The sequence below is a fragment of the Varanus komodoensis genome, unplaced genomic scaffold, assembly GCF_004798865.1.
Source record: "Varanus komodoensis strain SLA01 unplaced genomic scaffold, ASM479886v1 scaffold6_2, whole genome shotgun sequence".
NCBI classification, from domain to species: Eukaryota; Metazoa; Chordata; class Lepidosauria; order Squamata; family Varanidae; genus Varanus; species Varanus komodoensis.
In genome coordinates, this window is record NW_025336346.1 from 10,254,793 (window position 1) to 10,275,019 (window position 20,227).

At 43.4% G+C, this 20,227-nt stretch overlaps 1 protein-coding gene across 5 annotated transcripts in view; it reads right to left on the reverse strand.

Annotated features, from left to right (window-relative positions):
- The window catches only part of TAMM41 (TAM41 mitochondrial translocator assembly and maintenance homolog), a 51,759-nt gene extending 33,203 nt beyond the window's left edge, over positions 1 to 18,556 (reverse strand). For all 5 annotated transcript variants that reach the window (XR_006416696.1, XM_044451283.1, XM_044451284.1 and 2 more), the window contains exons 1-5: positions 18,351 to 18,556; positions 17,125 to 17,304; positions 14,567 to 14,659; positions 6,608 to 6,758; positions 1,806 to 1,951 (exon numbers count right to left, since the gene is read on the reverse strand). Coding sequence is in view for 4 of the 5 variants with exons in the window: in XM_044451283.1 (XP_044307218.1) it covers positions 1,806 to 1,951; positions 6,608 to 6,758; positions 14,567 to 14,659; positions 17,125 to 17,304; positions 18,351 to 18,479 (699 nt within the window). In the remaining variant the exon portion in view is untranslated. The remainder of the gene's footprint in view (positions 1 to 1,805; positions 1,952 to 6,607; positions 6,759 to 14,566; positions 14,660 to 17,124; positions 17,305 to 18,350) is intronic.
- Between the last annotated feature and the right edge of the window lie 1,671 nt (positions 18,557 to 20,227).

The window sequence follows — 20,227 nt, forward strand, 5'->3', positions numbered from 1 at the left end:
TCAAAGTGACTTGCAAGGGCTTAGCCAGCCTCCAGTCCCCCATAACAGCTGGGTACCTGCACTACTTTCAGTCATAATCTAGGACTAGCCCATTTACTATTCTACTCAGCCTGACCCAGTATTCCAGTCCCAGTAATGAAGTGCCAGATCACAGCAGAAAACTAGGAGCTCCTTTCTACCACCTTGCCTTTGAGATATGTAGATCTGCACCTTAATTTCCTCTATCCAAGTTATTTTTTCTCACCTCACTACTCTCTGAAAGCTTTACATGTACTCACAAGCCAAAGTAGTCACTGTCTCCAACCCAACGAGATCTATGTCTATAACAGCAATTATTGTGCAACTTGGAAACAAAGAAATAACTATCTCATCCTATAGCCTGCCTGATCATCAGGTGTATGTCTTCCTCTCACTCCATTCTCCACCTTGTGAAACACCGACCTATTGCTCCATCCCTTCCTCAATTCTCTCTCCCCGTTCTTGCCTCCACCTGTAAAATTCACCAAAGAACTGCCAATCCTTCTCAAACACTCTGCATGTCTCTCCTTTTGATATTCCTATAACAAGCCAAAAATTTGAATACTCTCTGGTTGATGGCCTATTGCTATTGCCTCACATGGTAATTGCTGAGGTACACCATGACTCTGGGGTATAGATCCTAAACATGTTCAAACACTTGGACGTACCCACAAGCACTGTATCATTAGCTGCTTTTAAAAATGGGTAACAAGACTGAAAAGGTCTACTGCCTACATTTCTGTTGCAAACCACCTTGTTCACCTTGGGCACACGGCTTCTAACAGCCACTCAAGCCATCCAGAAGTTTCTTTGCTATAATTGAACCACTCTAAATTAATATAGTGTAGCCTCTGAACAGCTCTATATTAATTCAGAGTGCAAATGGCTAAGAAAGCAAACCTCAGTCACTGGTATTTCCATCAAACAATAACAGCATTTAGAAAGAGAGGCATGATGCAATACGTTTTACTAAATAGCTTCTGGAAAAATGAAAAGCAACCTTAACAAAGCGATTCAGAAGATGTTATGCTGTGTAACATAGCGTCCTGATTTGGTAGTTGTATAAATGTACATTAGCCCTTCCGGCATCTAGCTTGCAGAGAAATAATTGCTAAAATAACCAACTGTCAACAATGATAGAACTTCTGTTTTTCTACAGAAGAACCCAAGATCTCCAGTTCATGATTCTTAAGGCCAAAAGAGCCATTGCTTTAAATATATTTATTATTACCTAAGTTTGTATAAAAACCACCCATTAGTGTGATGCTCTGTAGTTGGCCAATATCCAGTAAGGGTTCCCCCACCCCGATTTTTATTCCAGACTAGATAAAGGGGGTCTGATCCAGACTGGCACCCTGGAATGGGGACTCTTAGGATGTGAACCTTGCATCTACCTGAGAGTGACAAAAGATACATCTGCTCGACACAGATTAAAACTAATTCCTGTTGACCTCAGAACCCAGTAAGATTATACTACTTTCCAAGCACTGGATTTAAGTATTACTCTATGAAACAAAAGCCCATATAACTGCCCATGTGCAGCAGCAGTTATAATTCAGCAACCCAAATAGATCCAACTACTACAGTCTGCCATCCCGGTACTTGCACATCACACAGTTATTCAGCAATGGAAGTCAGTCGGGGTGCCATATACTCAAGGCACGTTATGTCCTTGAGCTGAACATATGCGTGCACCCAAAGAGTCCAAGCAGGAGAGAATGGCTGGGAGTGCACACCCACAAATATCACACCAACAGCAAGCTTTTACAAACATGACAATGACTTACCTCTAGCTTCCCCTGCTGATGCTTGTACACCACTTGTGGGCAATCTTGCAATATGTTATTGTAGAGCTTCTGAAAATGTAACAGGTTGGGCTTCACTATGTTCATCACTTTTGACTTATCTTCTCCAATTATCATTCTGAAATCACCTAAACCAAACCAAGTTGGTCAATATACATCTTGTACGGACATTAACTTGATATCTTACCCTGGTTGCAAAGGGTGGATTTGGAATTATTGTTGGTACAGCCACTCATGCAGGATTACTGGATAGTGTGCTTGGCTTTCAAATGTCATGTGGGAAAGAGTTTTGCCTGCCTGCATGGTTGGGAGACCAGATTTGCTCAATGGAAGAGCCATATGAAATAAAGTCAGAGGTCTGAGAGACACCAGGGGCTGCCCATGGGTGGCAATGGTGGACAGCAAGTGGGCACCCGGAGGCGGCAGCAGAGAGTGCCAGGCGGGCTCCCACGAGGTGCCACCGGTGGCGAGCAGCAAAATAAAATCAAGGAGCTGCATGTGGCTCCAAGCCTTGATTTGGCCACCTGCGGTCCACTAGGACAATAAATGGGCAGAGGCCCCAAATGAAAGCTTCTAACACACCATGACAATTTGACAAACATCAGACTAAATGCCATTTACGTTTGCAAATGAAGCAACTGCAAGGATCCTGCCTTTATTCCCATGGACAGTTCTGCATGCTCAAATCTCAGTTTGCACAATGTTCCCCCTCTCAAAAATTGGGGGAGATAAAAATTTAGTGTCCACCCATAATCTCCTCTGCATGGTGTATCAAGTCATGTACCTCCATGGAAGAACAGATGCAGGCATGCCGGAAGTCCCAGGGCTGCAAAAACACCTGCCTGAAGCAGAGAAACGACCGGGCTGCATGGACCCAGGACCTGACTCTGTATAGAAATATAGAAACAGGGCGAGTCAGAAGGGGCCTCCCAGGCCATCTAGTCTGACCCTCGGCTCCAGCCAGCTCTGCTCATGACAGGCCTACCATGTTTGAGGCCTTGTGGCGAACGGGTGAAGTTCCAGAGGACTGGAGGGTGGCATCAGTGGTCCCAATTTTCAAAAAGGGTAGTGGAAGGGACATGGGCAATTACAGATCAATTAGCCTTATGTCCATTGTAGGAAAAACAATGGAAAGGCTCATAATAGAGAGAGATCTAGTGATGCTAGATAGGGAAGGGAGGCTGGCAGCCACACAACACGGCTTCCACAAAAACAGGTCCTGCCAGACAAACCTTGTGGAATTCTATGACAAGGTTTCGAGATGGCTAGATGGAGGGGATGCAGTGGATGTGGTACACCTGGATTTCAGCAAGGCCTTTGACAAAGTGCCCCATGATATCCTGGTGGAGAAACTGAGGAGTTTTGGGATACACCAAAGCACTGTCCGGTGGATTAGGGCATGGTTGACTGAACAAAAGCAGAAGGTAACCATTAGTGGGGAATCATCGGGATGGCGGCCAGTGACAAGCGGGGTCCCCCAGGGCTCTGTCCTGGGGCCAATCCTGTTTAATCTTTTCATAAATGACATGGAAGAAGGGATGAACAGTCTGCTGATCAAATTCGCAGATGATACTAAAACTGGAGCAGTGGCCATAACTGAGGAGCAGGTACTCCAGATCCAAAAGGATCTGGACAGACTATGGAAGTGGGCAGAGGACCACAGGATGGTGTTCAATGTGGATAAATGCAAGGTCTTGCACTTGGGGCATAGGAATGGGTGTCATAAGTACAGGTTAGGGGACAAGTGGCTGGAGAGCAGCACTTGTGAAAGGGACCTCGGAGTGCTGGTTGACTGCAGGCTAAACATGAGTCAGCAGTGTGATGCGGTGGTCAAGAGGGCTAACGCCACCCTTGGTTGCATAGCCTGAAGTGTGGCTTCTAGATCGAGAGAGGTATCACTATCACTGTATACGACTCTGGTGCGCCTGCAACTGGAGTATTGTGTTCAATTTTGGGCCCCTCATTACAGAAAGGATATAGCCAGGTTAGAGTCAGTGCAGCGTAGGGCCGCAAGGTTGGTGGCCGGTTTGCAGGGGATGGGGTATGAGGTGAAACTGAGGGAACTGGGTCTGTTCAGCCTGAAGAAGAGGAGACTCAGAGGGGATATGTTGGCGACATACAGGTATGTGAGGGGATGTCACACGGAAGTGGGTAGAGACCTGTTCTCCCCTGCAGAGGAAGGCAGGATGCGCTCCAACGGAGCAAAGCTCAGAGAACCAAGGTTCCATTTGGATGCTAGGAAGCACTTCCTGACAGTTAGGACCCCGAGGGTGTGGAATGGGCTTCCCCGGGAGGTGGTTGAGGCCCCATCGGTGCAGGTGTTCAAGGATAGGCTGGACATGCACATGGTGGGCATGTCGTGAGTGAAGCCAGGGGTCAGACCAGATGGCCCAGGAGACCCCTTCTGACTCGCTCTGTTTCTATGTGCATGTCAGGGAGTGCCAAGCTTCCTAAGCTCCTATGTCACCTGCATGGGGGGACACAAGAGAATCTCCTATATCCTCAGCTCTTGGATAAGGATCCCCAGTCACGCTAGTTTTCCCTATTTCCACATGGATCCACAGGCAGGGAACAGGCCCTGATAAGCTCAGCAGAAGCCCGAATCAAGCTACGCCTCTCCGTTTCCCCTCCCTCTGCCCACTCATTAACAAAACAATAAAAATGGAAATGTTAGAAATGAGATCTGGCTCATGACATTCAGTTTATAAGGAAATGAACTTTTTTTTAATTTCTGGAATGATAAATTTGAAGATGATGTGCATTCCTACTCATTGCTTATGTTAGTGTAACAAATCAATCTCCTTTGCAGTTCCTAAATTCTGATTTGTTTATAAAGAAAAGTAGCCTGTGTGAATGCACCACTTTTACAGAAACAGAGAAATGTCCTCTATTTATCTTGGCTATGTTATTGCAATTTTTGTATGCACCATTTTACAGCGTTTAAACTTAAAAAAAAAAAGAATCTATAAGTGGAGTCTGTTTTGCATGTATTTTCCTTCTAAAGTTGCACTTATAAACAAATTTAAAAGAAAAAGAAATGGTACTTTAAGAAGGGCTACAAGATGACCATAAGGCAAATCTAAACCCAAATACACTTATTTTTTCATACTAATGTAGTGTCCCATATAGAGATGAAAAATATTATATGTAAAATTTTAAATGGTTTAGTTATTAGAAAGAATGAGGCAGCAGCCAAAACATTTCAAGTCACTTTCAAGCAATTATTTCCTGCCCACCCCATGGCCGAAACATAAAGGTTATCTTTCCCCAGATTGTTTCCCATTTGATATTATTGCTCAAGTTTCATTTCTAGTTCTATCTATTACACACCAATTTTTTCTTGCTTTTTTGATTTAAGACAGCTGCCAAAAAGAAAAATGCGTTATTTCCAATGTCCAGCAAAATAGGAAAGGGTCTAAGGGTGTGTGTGCATGTGTCTGTGTGGAGGATAATAATTCTGTTTTGTAAAGAAACTGGAAATGAGTCCAGCAATCACAGCAGGAAGTAGTTTCAGCAAAAGAGCACTATTTTAAAAGGACAGGTCAGAATATCGACTGCATTAAGCTTTATGCAGTAAAAAGCCTTTGCTAAATTGAAAAAAGACAGCATAGAGCAACAAAAAGGCTATTTTCCCATGATTCAGTAATATCAAAATTTGTACTGCACCGTTTCTAGGCCAGATACCCCTACACAAAGGCATACAAGTGTTGTCCTAAAGAATATGCCTTAAGTTCCCCTGAAAAACTCACCTGGGCCATTATCCAGTCTTCTCTGACAGAAAGTTACCCCAGGGAAGGTCAGAGGTAGTTTGTCAATTTCCTTTACCGTATGCAAGCATAACATACTCACTCAGCCTGAATCATGCTGTGCCAACAAGGCTTCTTTGCAATTCGGAGACAACTGAGTCAGCCACCTTCCACCATAACACATTATGATGCTTTCCCCCCACAAACTTAAACTCTCAAGCATTAAACAAGTCAGTTCAACTGGAGCAGACATTACAACTCCAAGACAGGCAGCATGAGTTGCAATGTATGACCTCGACGTAGTTTGGTTTGGGCTTCTGGTTCTACTGACATGTTGTTGATGACCTCTGACGTCTGACAGGTTTACTATAAGGTCTGGGAACGTGCTTCATTCTATTTTTGTTATGAAAATACTTAATCCTGGCTTTTGGCCAAAGGCAGAATAAAAATGACTGAAAAGTTAAAAACCCCAAACTGGTCATGATAATAAAAACAAGCAGTTAGCAGCAGCAGTATCTAAAACCAACATCTCTCCAGAACAACCACCAGAGAGCCCAAATGCAAAAGACCTTCTTAGCTATCTACATGGCCAAACATCTAGAAGACACCAGGTTGCCTATCTAGCGTAAAAAGTAGAAGTGAAAGAGCAAAATGAACCTTTTGCCAGGATGCAGTTCCACAGATTAGTTGCCAGCTGCTAAAAATTATCCATTCAAGGTTGCCACACTTCAGATGGCAGAGGAATTTGGAATACAGGCTCTGAGAAAGAGCTTAAAGGTTCTGGCAGCTTTGCGTGGAAGAAAATGATGGCAAGCTGGTAGAACGCAAAAACAGTCTGTTTTCTGCTGGCTTTTCCTTAGCCATTGGTAGCTGCTCATCCGAAGTTCTTACAGAAACCCTTGCAAGTCAGATAGGAAAGTCAAACAGGATGTGTGAGCAAGTTAGAGCTGAAGTCAGTGACACCTCCTGCATTCGTGTTGACTACCCTCTAGCTCCTTAATAAGACAGTGACAAAAAGAAGCTGAAGTTCATACTAACCACAATAGGAGAGTCCAGCAATCTGCAGGTAGAGGTCTTCCTCTGAGAAACTTTCGGGCAACATGAGAAAGGCTGCTGTGATGGCACTTTTCAAGTTGCTGGTGAGGGCAGCTTGCAGTTTAACATTCTCACTCTGAGTCAGGATTTTCACCTGGAGGTAGTCAAAGAATTCAGAGCAGGGCATCAGGTGAAAAGTGTCAGCAATAATCATTAGCAGCACGCCATTCAGAAGCTAGGGATGGGGAACATGGCCCTCCAGATGGTGCTGGACTGCAATTCTCCTCTATTGGCTATGCTGCCAAGGGCTGACTGGAGCACCACCTCAGTGCATACGAATTCCAGAGCAATGCCATTATGAATTAATAGAGATCGGTAGAAACCTCTTAAGTTGCTGAAGCACAGTCTTATGCAAAGCAGATCTCCATCCTTATAACTTAAACAGCTGAAGATCAATAGTAAGATTTAGGAACCTAAAATCAATGCTGTACATTCAAGACTGTGCATTCCTATAACATAATTATTCTTAAAGCTAGAGCTATACTGAATTTACTGACTTAAACATAGGTAACCTTAGGCTAGTTTTAAGATCCCTTGTATCCCACAAGGCTGAATACCAGAAGTGATGCCAAAATACAAGCCACATCTTTTTCTATCAATTCTTCTATCAATGGGAACAGATTTTGAAACTGAAGGAATTTCTGATGTCTATGATATTCATGGCCAAAATTTCCAAAGGAATTGCACAGGCCTCTTGCTTTCTAGCATTCTATTTTTTTCTTCTGTAGAAATGATATATGAATGATCTTGTTTTATCAGAAGGTAATAGGGGAATACAGTGGAAGACTGTGTTGTCATTTAGTCGGTTAAAATTAACACATGTACATTTTTGTATTTTTGCCGGACTGTTTTATTTGACCTTATCCCTGTTAAGGTCTGCCCATACAATGAGTTATTCCGTGAAAACATTAATGCAGGTATGATGTTCTTGACCTCCACAGACTTGATCCAGCACACTGCAAAGTATTGTCTCTAATCTAATTATCAATTTCTTCATTAAAATGTGATGGCTGGGGGAAAAATCCCACAAGATGGTTTTAGAGTGAAGGAGACAGCTGGAGCTAGATGGAAATGAAACAAACAGGCTATTATCACAGTGTTCACTTTTACAAACATGCAGAAGGTACGTGGGCAAAAGCTATTCCATAACAAAGGGATGATTGTATCCAGAACTTCACAACTGAAAATATGTATTTCTGAACACAACCCTGGAGACCCAAATTTATCTATGGGGTACAAGCTTATTATTCTTCTATTATCTCCCCTACATTTGAAGTGTGGTTTTTGTTAGCAACATAAAATCCAAACCATCTGAATAGTTAAAGGTAGTCTGGTCCTGGGGGAGGCTATTTGAATGCCTGCTTTCAATTTGCTTTCCTTCACGATTTTAAAAGCCTAATTTTACAAACAAGCATATTTCCTTCCTCCAGGAAGAAGAAAAAAGTCATTCTGAACTCCTAGAAGCAAAAATGTCAGCAAAGGGGACAATAGGAGAATACAGTGGAAGACAGCTGCTTTTGCCGTCTGTCTCCAACGGCCAAATTGCATAGTCAGTTGAATAACCAAGTGACCAGACAGCCAGTTCACCTCTGCTGAGAACAACTGTGTTTACATGCTAGGAAAGTTCTATCTTAATAGCTTATCTGCTTGGCTGAGTGAGGGGAAAAATCAAGCAAGAAATCAAACAATATACAAGCAAAGGAATCTGTACAATACCATAATCCAAAAGTGCGAAAATGACTATCAATAATGCATCCAGTGTATACATTTATACTTTGTTTGTCTTTTAAGAAATGCAGTGCTGTGACTCACGCCTCTTAACTGAATTTATACTCCCATTTTATATGGGAAAGTAAAAGACTTTTCTCTTTTCTCAAGACTTTTCTCTTGTTTTACTGGCAAAATCTAACCTTGAGAGCATAGAAGGGACAGTAGCTCAGTGGCACCTCATGCTTTGTGTGCCTATGGACCCAGGCGAAATTCAGCCTCTCTGCTAAGGGCTAGAAAAGTCCTGCCCAAAACCCTGAATAGCCAGTCAGTGTCAACAATAGTCAGCTGGATTGACCAATGGCACAACTGAATATAAGGCAGTTGTGCCATTGGTTCCCTATGCTCTTATTGTGCCCCTAAGCAGTAAGGCTCACCCGGGATAAGATTGAGGAGGAGGAAGAAAGTTATGGAAGCCACCTTGAGTTCTTTAAAAGGAAAAAAAGGTGGAATATAAATAATGAATGGATGGCTGGATGACCATGTTCTGGTGATGGAGGATGGAGAGACATTTTCAGGCTGATTTTTCCATATTCAACATGAATATACAAAGCAACGTAGCTCATTTCCAAGCATTTTTCTCTGAAATAGTGCCCTCTGAATAGAGTGGAACTTAATCCCAACTCATCACACACAGAATGGCATCCTTAGTTTCCTACGCCACAATCTTTCAAAGGTGTGAAGTTGCCTTATTCAACATCATCTTACAAAGCCTTTTATTCTCTGTTACATGAAGGCCATCAGGTCCAACCCCCTGCTGTTGCAGGACACCACGTTACACCATCCCACTCAGATGGCTGTCCAGTTCCTTTTTGAATGTCTTTAGTGTGGGAGAGCCCACCACCTCTCTAGGCAGCTGGTTCCACTGTCGTATTGCTCTGACCATGAGGAAGCTTTCCCTGATGTCCAGTCTGAATCTGGGTTGTCGCTTCAGCTCATGGGCATTACAAAAATCAAATAAATAAATATTAGTCCACCAAAAATCTGTAACCTATGTGTTTATAATACTTCTATACTACTTAATATCACAATCTCAACAGTTTACATGCCAAAGTTGGAAGAAGCACAATTAAAATACTCAATTAACAATTCCAGCTACAAAAAAACAATGGAAACATTAGTGGCAGTGTGAAAAAGGCATGAGAAGATGAGCCAAAGGAGCAGCACTCTGCCCTCAGTTACATGTCTAAGCAAGCACTGCACTCTTTTCACCAAGCATCACTTTGCAGTCAGGCTTCTCTGGAGTTGGGAGAACTGCAACGTTGGGAAAACATCATTTCAAAGCACACTTCAATTCCAGCAAACTTAAAAAGGTTTAAGCTTAAAAATGCATATGCATTCTCTGAGGACGAAGTTCCTCTGAAAGGCGAACTCCTATATGGGCAAATATTGGATCAGACTGTAAAGCTTCTCCAAGAATTCTTATTTTATACACAAACACACATTGGCTCATCTGTGCTCCTTGACTCAGGGGGAAGATAAGCTACATAGCTCCTGATGTTCCCAGACCATCAAGGTCATGTACACCACAAGTAACAATTTATGAATTAGTTCCTAAGCAGAAGCCAAAAACAAAACAAAAAAAATCTGTTGATAGATTTAATAGGTACCACATTTATTTTCTCACTAACATTGCAAACTTATGCAGAAGTAGGTTCCTTTGTCTCCAGGGTAAATGTTTCAGATTGCAGCCTTAATACACCTGCTGTGTACTAACTTTGCCCAATATGATAGCTTACCCGCATACTTAGGAATTTTGACGCAGACATTTCTGCATTGGGAAAGCAAGAATTCTACAATAATGGTATCTCTTGTACTATAGGGGTATTTAATGACCAGCTAACCTTTACTGTTTAAACTCAAGTGGACTGAAAATGACAATGGTGCAACAGGCTTTATTAATGCACTTCAGCAGTTATCCAAATTGTGTTCCTAGTGAGTTTTCCACCTTGTTCAGAAAGTTCAGTAGTGGCCTAAAGTGAGATCTCAGTGGATTTGAAATAAGAACTAGAAATTTTATTTATCTTGCTAACAACTGGAAGGTAAGAAATCTGGAAGTATCAAAGTAGAAAGTGGGTGCTTTCTACCTTAACAGTACATTGCACTTCCACAAAATTTGCCATATCATCTCACACAGTTTGATTAGAGTGTTTCTATTTAAATAACTTACATGACCATAAAAATGTAGTAACTTTCTCATTTTATTAGAACAATTTACCTCTTTATCTTTGTGGAAATACCCTTAGGTGTTATGTTAGCCAGTTCACTTCTCTCCCTCTCTCCCCAGTAATTTGTATTAAGCTTTTCCTTTTATTAAAGTGCTGAATAAAGTTGGGAAAATACATAACTGGTGTAAACATTCATTTCACTCTAAGAACAGATTCACATGTAAAGGTTCTTCCTTTCTAGTTTGATTCTAGCATACATAGAATGCAAAATAAACTGAAATGTCACCTTAAGGAGAAAAATCCTCTACAATCTTAAGAACCCCCCCATGTTTTTAAATTTTGGGGGTACCCTAGTCAGTTGTAACCATGGGCAAATCATGTCCTCTAGCCTAATTAGTTTGCCTTCTGTAAAACTGATTTTGCAGAAGCCAATATGAGGCCAAACACCACCTTACTCTTGACTTGTATTTGATTTATGGTCCGGTTCTAGTCACACATCTCCATCTGGTTAGGCATTCCATTTTCATCTGTAGTCAGCCACCTGCTTCTAAGAAACTTACCAGCAATGCAAGACGGAAACAGCATCTCCCTATTTATCTATACTATTTGTTATCTAAAGTAGCATGACTCCTGAACAGCTCCCACCCTGTTGAGGGGCTGATAAAAGGCTTCCATGAGGAGTAGAATTCATGGGAAGACCCCACGTGAATGGAGCCGAGGCAAAAGTGGTAGGAATGGCTTGGCAGAAGAACTGGGACTTGTAACGCCCCTGATTTTATGAAGGCACCAGGAATTCAGCAGCCTCCCTTCCAAGCAAGCCAGGTCCCATCACACATTTTAAATTTAACAGAACATAAATGTACTTAGCACCACAGCTGAGCATTAAATAAAAAATCAACTATGGTGTTTATACAGTTCTTCAATATGAGGTTAGATGAGAACTTGGCTAATCCAATCGTATGTGGTATCCAAAGAAAGAAGCCAGGAAACTATTGAGAAACAGCCAGAGAGGCCTGGGAAGAAGAAAAGAGTTTACAACTCTCAATAGCCATTTGTGCCCTACTCGAGATGTCCTCATCTGAACTATGTACATCACAGTAGCACTGCTGCAATACTCCTTGAGCTAAAGAAAGTAAATACACAGGATGGCAGAAGTTAATCCCTTTCCAACCTCCCCTCTAAAAGGGGGGGGGGGAGATGTTGACACATTCAGCCTGAGTCACAACTAGTTAGGACACAACACTGTAATCTTGGATACTAGGATTTTTTTTGCTTGACTTTCTTTTAAAACAGAGAAATGCAAAATCCAGAACAGCAGTTTCATCATGTTTAATATCGCAGTTGGATCTGTACAAAGAACTTGTTTTCATCATTCAAGCCTGCATCTGTTCTCAGTCATACAGTGGTAACTGTCAATAAAAAGTATTGCATCATCTACCTGCTACACCAAAGATGATCATGTTTCTATATTCAGGTAAGAAAAAACAGACTTCAGAGATTCAGTAGAAACCTGTGTTTGCGCCTGTTCAACGGCCAAATCTGGCACTTTGCCCAGAAACCCACTGGATTCTTCCTTGTCATTGTTATATGCCAGCAAATCATCTCTTACTTTTGGCAACCCTAGGAATGAATTCCCTCCAAAATGCCCTGTTCATCAGAGCCCTGCTCAGCTCAGGATCTGTAGACAGAGCCTTCCTAGTACCTCTGAAGTTGTATTTGTCATTATTCACATGTCTAATTTCCAAGACTTTGGAGCAGATAACTGGTTCTATATAAAGCTCATTTTAGAAGGGAGCCAAGACAGACAAAGCACAACAAATGCATAATACCTGCCCTCCTATGGGCTTGACCTTGAGCAGTAAATGACTGCTGAGACAGAAGAATCTTATATATTTTCCTAGAAGAAACCGCACACTAATTTAGACCTCTTATGTTTATTGTGGTATGGTCTTCCCACGGATCAAGCCTATACCAAAATGCACAATGAGACAGACTGGAAGGGAGCATTTTCCACCAAGATATTTCCACACTTGGAAAGCTAATCATTTTGATCAAGATACTTCTGAACAAATCCCTCCACATAGATTCTAAGGTGCTCAAGTTCTGTAAGAACTGAACATCATGCACAGCTAAACATCTGAATCAACATTAGGCTTGATCTAGAGTCCTAAATCGTCACTTACAAAATACAAAGTCGATTCCTGTTCTTTCCACAAGTAAATGCAAGAGAAGACATTTCTTACACCAAGTTCACTGCCAAGAGCCCAGGTATAATCTTCGCTTGGATGTGTTATAATTCCAGAAACACGCTGCAAGTGCTATTTGTGGCTTCCTGTGGCAGGTAACTAGCTCCCACTAATGGTTTCATACAATAAAGAAAAATATTACACCTCAAGATAAACTAAAATAGGCCAGTTGGGAATTCAAAAGCACCCAAAGCCCACCACTTACAGAATCTATCCAAGGCTGATCCTACACCTGGAGCCCCGCACCCCTCCTACTTATCAGATGAGTCCTTTGTATTTCAAGCTGAATGCAGATTTTCTCTTCCACCATTTGGCTTCATTCTGCTTCCACCTAGTGGTTAGTCAGCAGACATGAAATGTGCACTGTGCGAGGGTCTCTGAGGTAAATAAACGAGCAAGGCACTTTCAAAGCTTAGCACGCAGGCCTTCCAGAAACTCCTGGTACAGGCGGGACAACAGTCTGCTGGGCTCTGAGCAAGAAGACATGGGCTTCAGCCCCCACTTCACTCATTCACTGGGGACACTCAGGAAGTCGTTTTAATGTTTTAAGCTGGACACTTTAACTGATCTGTACTTTGACAATGACTGGAGTATAGAAACTGTCCTATGGACATCCAGAGGGTCACCGCTTTCCCAGCACCGCTGTATGTCAGACTGCTCAGTCCTTAGGCTGACTGTGCAGCATAGAAGGGAGGCTAGCTCTTCTTCCCCACATTGAAAGTCATCATGGTACAGTAGTTAAGACTGGGGACTCCGGAGGTCCAGGTTCTAGTCCCCACTCAGCGATGAAGCCAACTGGGTGGCCTTGGGCCAGGCAGAGTCTCAGCCAACCAACCTCACAGGGAGGGGATTGTAAGGATAAGATTCAAAGGAGGAGGGGTAAGGGGTAAGCCAGCTTGAGTTTCTCGGAAAGTTAAAAGGCGCAACAAAAATATCATAAAATAAATTAAATAAATGCAAAGGCTTAGGTCCACACTATATCATATGGCAACTATTCTACATACCCAGCACTGTCAAAGGTGCGGTGAGTGAGGAGGGGCAGAAGATCAAGAGGCAGGCATTCACTCCCTCCCTCCTGTCAGGCAACACTGTACCAGCAGCACTGCAACCTGTCTGAACTTCCAGCAGCTGGGAACAGGACAGCTCTCCCTCCACCCAATTTGAAAATAATGCAACCATTCAGGCCTGGCTTGACTTTCCACAATTAATTCCAGTTTTAAAGCTGTATTTAAGCTGACCACTTCTGCCTTCAACAGAAAGCAGCCTTCCACACCCTCCACCCTGACTCGGAATGCATTCCGAATCTTGCCTTGCTGTATCTCCTGCTGAAGATCACCCACCACACCTTTATTTGACTTGCTACAGAGGGTAATACCTGCTGGGAATGGTGGGGAGGAGGGGAGGATCTGCAGAGCAGAAGCACAGCCAAAGCTCCACAGCTGCCCTCCCTTTAAAATCCAAGTGCCTGGTTTAAGCATGCTTTTTAAAATGCGCAAGCAACGCAACACATACTCAGGGCCTCAGACAAGATGCAATCCTGACTTTGCCAGCATTCCAACAGTCCAGAAGGCAAGTGAATTGCCCAGCTAACTCTCCAAAGAAAGCAGCAACTGAAGCCCTGTGTCCCACCAACACATTCCCGGCACCACTTTCTACAGCCTCCGGCATTTTCTTGTGGGTATGACTTTTACTCTGCCATGTAGACAACTGTGCAAAAGTACCGGTTTTTGCAGACGCCCAGCAACATAGAGAGTCTTCCAGTGAAGCAAGTCTTCCAGCAGAACATCAGTACTAATGACACCATATTTGATAACCTGAAAACAAAGAAAGCTGAATTACATAAGTGTAAACTGGAGAAATCACAAAAAGCAAAGCTGCAAGGATAGAAACACACGAAGGATAAATCTTTCAAGCATCCTTTGGAGGAATGGGTCTCAAAACATGAGAAAACAAGATGTTTAAGATTTTTCATTTTGAGAAGGAATAAAGGGACAGAAACATTTGATGGGAGCAGCACTTAAGCCCCTCAAGTGCAAATGGTTGCAGATTCCCTTACCTACCATCCACCATGTCCCTGGATGCTGCAGTCTGCCCCCATTTGCAAGAACCCGAAAACCAACCAAGAGCTTTGAGCAGCTGGAAGGGAAGGAGACTCTTTGAAACATGGCCCATCCTGCAGTACAGGTAATGGGCTTGTATCTGAGGTGATGCTCCAACCTCCCAAACAGTACTAGCAGGAAAAAAGAAAGAGCAGAACTTCCCAAAAGCGTCAAGCAAAGAGTTCCCTCTTAATCTATCCCAAGATTGTTTTAGAAGCAGTAGGTGGGGTGCATGTATTAAAGTCAACACACTTTTTTGCATTGGGACTCCTTGCTCCTTTACTAAAACTGTCCTTAGGCAGGTCCAAGGCTGCAAAGTAAGGGCCCTGACATACCAATCTCCAAACACCTTGCTTGGGCTAAAAATGGGACAGTTAACAGAAACTTCAAGACAACAGAATCAGGGCTCAGAAAAAAGTTGGATTCTGCAGCTAAGAAAAAACAGTTGTTTTTTTTGCAGGTAAGACTACTCTCCTATAGGACTAGAGGTCCCCATCCATTGAGGGGCACATCTAAGAATCTGAAGAAATCCTGTGCTTCCACCACAGAATGGCTTGCATGGAGGATGTGGCTATTCACAGAATGGCTGCCAGGGGGCCTGGCTAGAGATGCAGGAGAAAAGTAGCAGGGATAGAGGCTTGGAAGGGGAATGAAGAGAGTTGCTTCCTGGTCCACTTAATTTTGGTCTGTTCACATACTTTTCCCCTTTGCTCTTTCCCACCACAGCCAGTCTTGCTATTTCTCTTCCCTCAATCCCTTTCCTCCCTATTTCTCTCCCTTCTAGCTTTCCACTCATCCTGCCCTTCCCAACCCTTACCCTCACTTTCTCACTCATGCAGTCCTTTATATTGCATTTTTCCCTCTCCACGGCCTGCTCCTGGCCTTCCCATTTTTTAATCCTGACAACTCTTTACCATGCTGTTTCACCCCACTCCCACCTTTCAGCATCTTTCTCTCCTCTCTGCAAGTTGGCCTGCTTATAATTCCTGCCGACTGAACAGCTGATCAGTGGTAGGTCCAAAAAGAGGAGGAACCTGAGGTCCTCAATTAAAAAAAAAAAAAAATAGAAAGGAATAGGAAGTAGAGAGTTACACAGGCAGTAATGGATGCCCCCACAGGTGCCATGACAGCCACACTGCAGGCCCCTGTGCTAGACTTCCCTCCTAGGGACCCAGCGCTACCTGGTGTGCTGAAGCCCAATCAATGGAAAGCCTCCATTGAGGCTCTGGAATGCCAAGCAAGAGACAAAAGCACTCGCACTTGTGACTCCCCCGTCTGTCTTGTTGGGAAGTGAGCAGGATCCTTTTTCTTACATGCCACCACATCCACAGCAGTCCAGAGATCTCCATGAATTTTGGAACATTCTTAGTTCCAACACAAACTTTTTGTATTAGACAAAGGGTCAGTGACCTGGTTTTGAAAGCTTTGAAACACTGTAAAATGTTTTAGGCTGACTCCTACGGTGCCACCGTCAATGCACGTTATCATCCAAACTCAGAGCCTGACGTTCATCTTACGCCCCAAATAAGGGGTGGCAGTGATGGCAACATTCCCCCCACCACATTTTGCACCTCAGTTTTTACCTAGATGGCTGTTTCTGGCTATCTAGGTAAAGAACTGGGGAGGGAGGGAAGTTGGGACACCAACCGAAGTCTGTGCAAGTCCTCAGCTCCAGCCTCCTCCCCAATCTCTACTGTGCCTTTTCTTTCCCTTTGAGGTCTCTCTGTGGCCTAGAGGGAGGCAGCCAGCATGGCTCTTTCTACAATGGGGACCCTGAGAGCTGGGTCCCCAGATAATCCTACAGTCCATTAGACAACTTCAAAAGGCCACAGGATTTCACCCTTGTTCATTTTAGCTTGGGGACCTGCTTTCTGATAGGATCCCCCACCTCCATGAAATAGCCTTTCTGTAATAAAATACATTGATTTACATTAAGAGCAAATAAGTGCATTTTTCATAGAACATACTGTCTCCAAAACCTATTTACATTTCAGTGATAAAGCTCAAAAAGTCTGAGACAATAAAATTAGCTTTACAATTCTACTGGCTTTTATAGACATCCAAATTACAGTCTTCCAGGAAAGCAAATTACTTTACATCTCACCAGTACCTGGAATTACTTCCTGAAGGAGCTGTTATCTGACATGGACTTATTAAAAGATGCAACCTATATTACTTACCCGACCATTGCAAGGTACTAGAGTATTGTAGTAAATCCCAGCTCCATAGTTTTGGATGTTACTGATTAGCTTGGGCCCCAGATATTTTAGAAAGGAATAATGATCCCGATTCTTCGACAAGTTCATCATATGCCACATTACAGAATCATCAACGACAAACACAAAATCCAACATATTTTTCTATAAAGCAAAAGAGAAAGAAGTTTATTGAACTCTGTATGACACAATCCCAAAACAGCTGTATTGAAAGTCTAACAGCACAAAATGACATGAAGATCTGAAAGAACATCAAGGCAATGCTATCTTTTGCCACACAATTGCAAGCAAAGGTTCACGAAGCAGGTTTGCCCACATCGGTGCCAATTGGCTGGATCCAGCACATGTTGTGATAGGATACCATAAAAATCAGTGTTAAGAAGTCATGGCTAACTTATGTTCCATTGATCTCAGGGGAAAAGGAGTGTGACGGAGACCAAAGCCTGCTGTATTTAGTTGTTTGCATCAGAATTTGACCACAGCTAATAAAAATTCCAATATTTGTAATTCAGATTATATAGTACACACAGTAAAATGAACACACCAGATTACAGATCCAAGAAGTTAACAGCCTGCCAATTGCAAACTGCAATTAATAAGCTGGAACTAAGTTGTAAAAGCCTAATTGCAATCCTAAACATGCTGGTTGGAGAATGCTGGGAATTACGGGGGGGGGGGTTCGTTTCAGCATGCATAGGATCGTCAGGTTCAGACAGCCAACCCAAATCCTACTGAAGTTATTCCAAGGTACTTGCAGCTTGGATTGCAGCCCTAGAGAGAGGATCCTAGCCCAGAGACTTAAATTAAAGGTTACTATAAGAAATTTACAGTATACTGCGCGTTAACCTTAAAGTAAGCTCCCTGCAGAAAGGGAGCCTTATTCCAAGAAAGAACGCAAAGAATTCCACTGTTAGCTACTGACTCTGTTGCAATTAAAGGTTGTGCTGCGTAGGTGGAAAGAAATCCAACTAGATTGTACTCAGTGTTGGCCCTACTTAGCGAAGACCCACTGAATGAACAGGGCGTAAGTCGGGCTGACATACAACCCGTTCTGTTTTCCAAACAGGTGCACAAGAACGGGGTGATCTGACACGTGGGAAGAGCTTCGAAAGGGGCAGCGCTGGAGAGAGCGCCGTGGCTATACAGCTGAAGGGGCTCTCCTGCGCCTCCCCTTCCCTGGAATCGCTCACCTCAGTTTCCCGGGCAGAGGCTCCCGCTTGCTGGAAGACCGCGGACCCATAAGCAAAGGCGAGGCTGAACTCTTGAGGGAAGTGGGCTAAGATCTTGCGGAACGGCGCTGCCGAGCCCAGCAGCGACATGCGGGCAGAGCAGCAGCAGCAGCGCGCGCGGTTTGCGCGACGCCTCCTTCCAAAGGGCGGCGGGAGATCCCGGGCGGAAGCGTGGCGCCGCTTCTGCCTTCACGCCCGTCACTGAGGAAAGGCGGAAACGAAAGCGGCACCAGAGAGAAGCCACGAAGGGGCGCCCTCCAAGGCCTTCGCATGCGAGAGCGCCCTCCCTGGTCCGGGACTGCGCCAGGAGGTATGGCTGTGCGATCTGATCGCTGTGAAAAGGCAGTCTCTGCATAGAGTTCACCTCTCAAGGAGATCCAGGTTATCATCCGATTGACCCTGGTTCTCCCTCACCCATTTTCCGATTCAGAAAGGTAAGGTAGGAGAGGCTTGTGCCCTTCCTTCACTTTGATGGTTCGATTAACGTTGGGCAAAAACAGATGATCCGAAATATAAACCATCTCAAGCAGGACATACTAACATACATTTGTTCCTTCCACTATTCATAGGAATGGGCAGGATTTCTGAACTGGCATTCAAATATAGCACACATTAGTCCTATGCATTTTACTCTACTGCATGTTCAGAAGGATTCATAATATTCCTTAATTGTAAATATTATAAAATAAAATATGTAAGCTTGATTAACACACACAGACATATATGTATAAGAATGAAGACATAGAAATAAATAATGAAACAGCTTAGCTGTCTAGGCATGTATGCTGGATATATTGCAAAGCAGTCTTCCCCAAGCTGATGCCTTCCAGGAGTTTTGAATTACAATTCCCAGGATTGGACAAGGTGGCTTGCCACTGATGGGCATTGAAGTCCAAAACATTCAGAAGACACATGATTGAGAGAAGCTGCATGATTTTAAAGGAACCTGCGATGCATATAGCTTAACAGAGTTTACTCCCATGCATGCAAGTCTAGCACTGCAAAGAGATTTTAAAAATTCATTTTAATGTTGCACACCCCTACCTCAGAGTAATCCCCTTTATTATCAAGGATACTTCCTTCTGAGTAAACAGCTCGGTAAAGCCCTAAATTGCTTGGGCAAACTGGTTGATTAAACTACAGGGGATTCACAGAGCTTGATTTAAGCTATTAAAATTTAACAGCAAGTCCTCAAGGAGCAGCTACTCTTGAGGGATGGCCAAAGTTCAAAACTGTAGGACATACCTAGCATTAAGCCTGGGCAGGCTAGTCACATCCCCAAGCATTATTTATGAAACCAGAGCCATCCACACAGCTAGGAATTGAGAAATCCCTTGCCAGCGCTCCCAGCTCAACCCCAGGTAGCCCAGTCTCAGAGATCTCTTCCTAAGAGAGAGAAACTTTTGGCACTTCTTTAATATAAGTTTAAATTGCACATATATACAGCCTGAGCTCAACATGGAGCTTAGTGGCATTTATGCCCCCAACTATCCTAGCTCCCTTCCTAGGGGAACCCACATTATTTCTAGCCGAGGGCACAGTCAGCTCCCCCTTTCAGACCAGCTCCTACCACAAGCTGCTATCCTGCTTCACAGGAGGAGCTCCTTAACTCCTTCCCCACTGGAAGAGGAGCCTGCCCATCACCTGACTTTCTTAAGCCATTCTAACTCCAGCTGAAGAGTATCAGCTGTCTTTTTTGAGATCCTAACTGCTATTGCCTCAGGGCAGCTACACTGATCTCTCTACTTAAATAAATAGTACAAAGAGTGAGTTATAGGAAGGTTGTTTAACCCTCAAAGAACCCACAGTGGCTGGGTTTGGACAACATGCTGCAACTC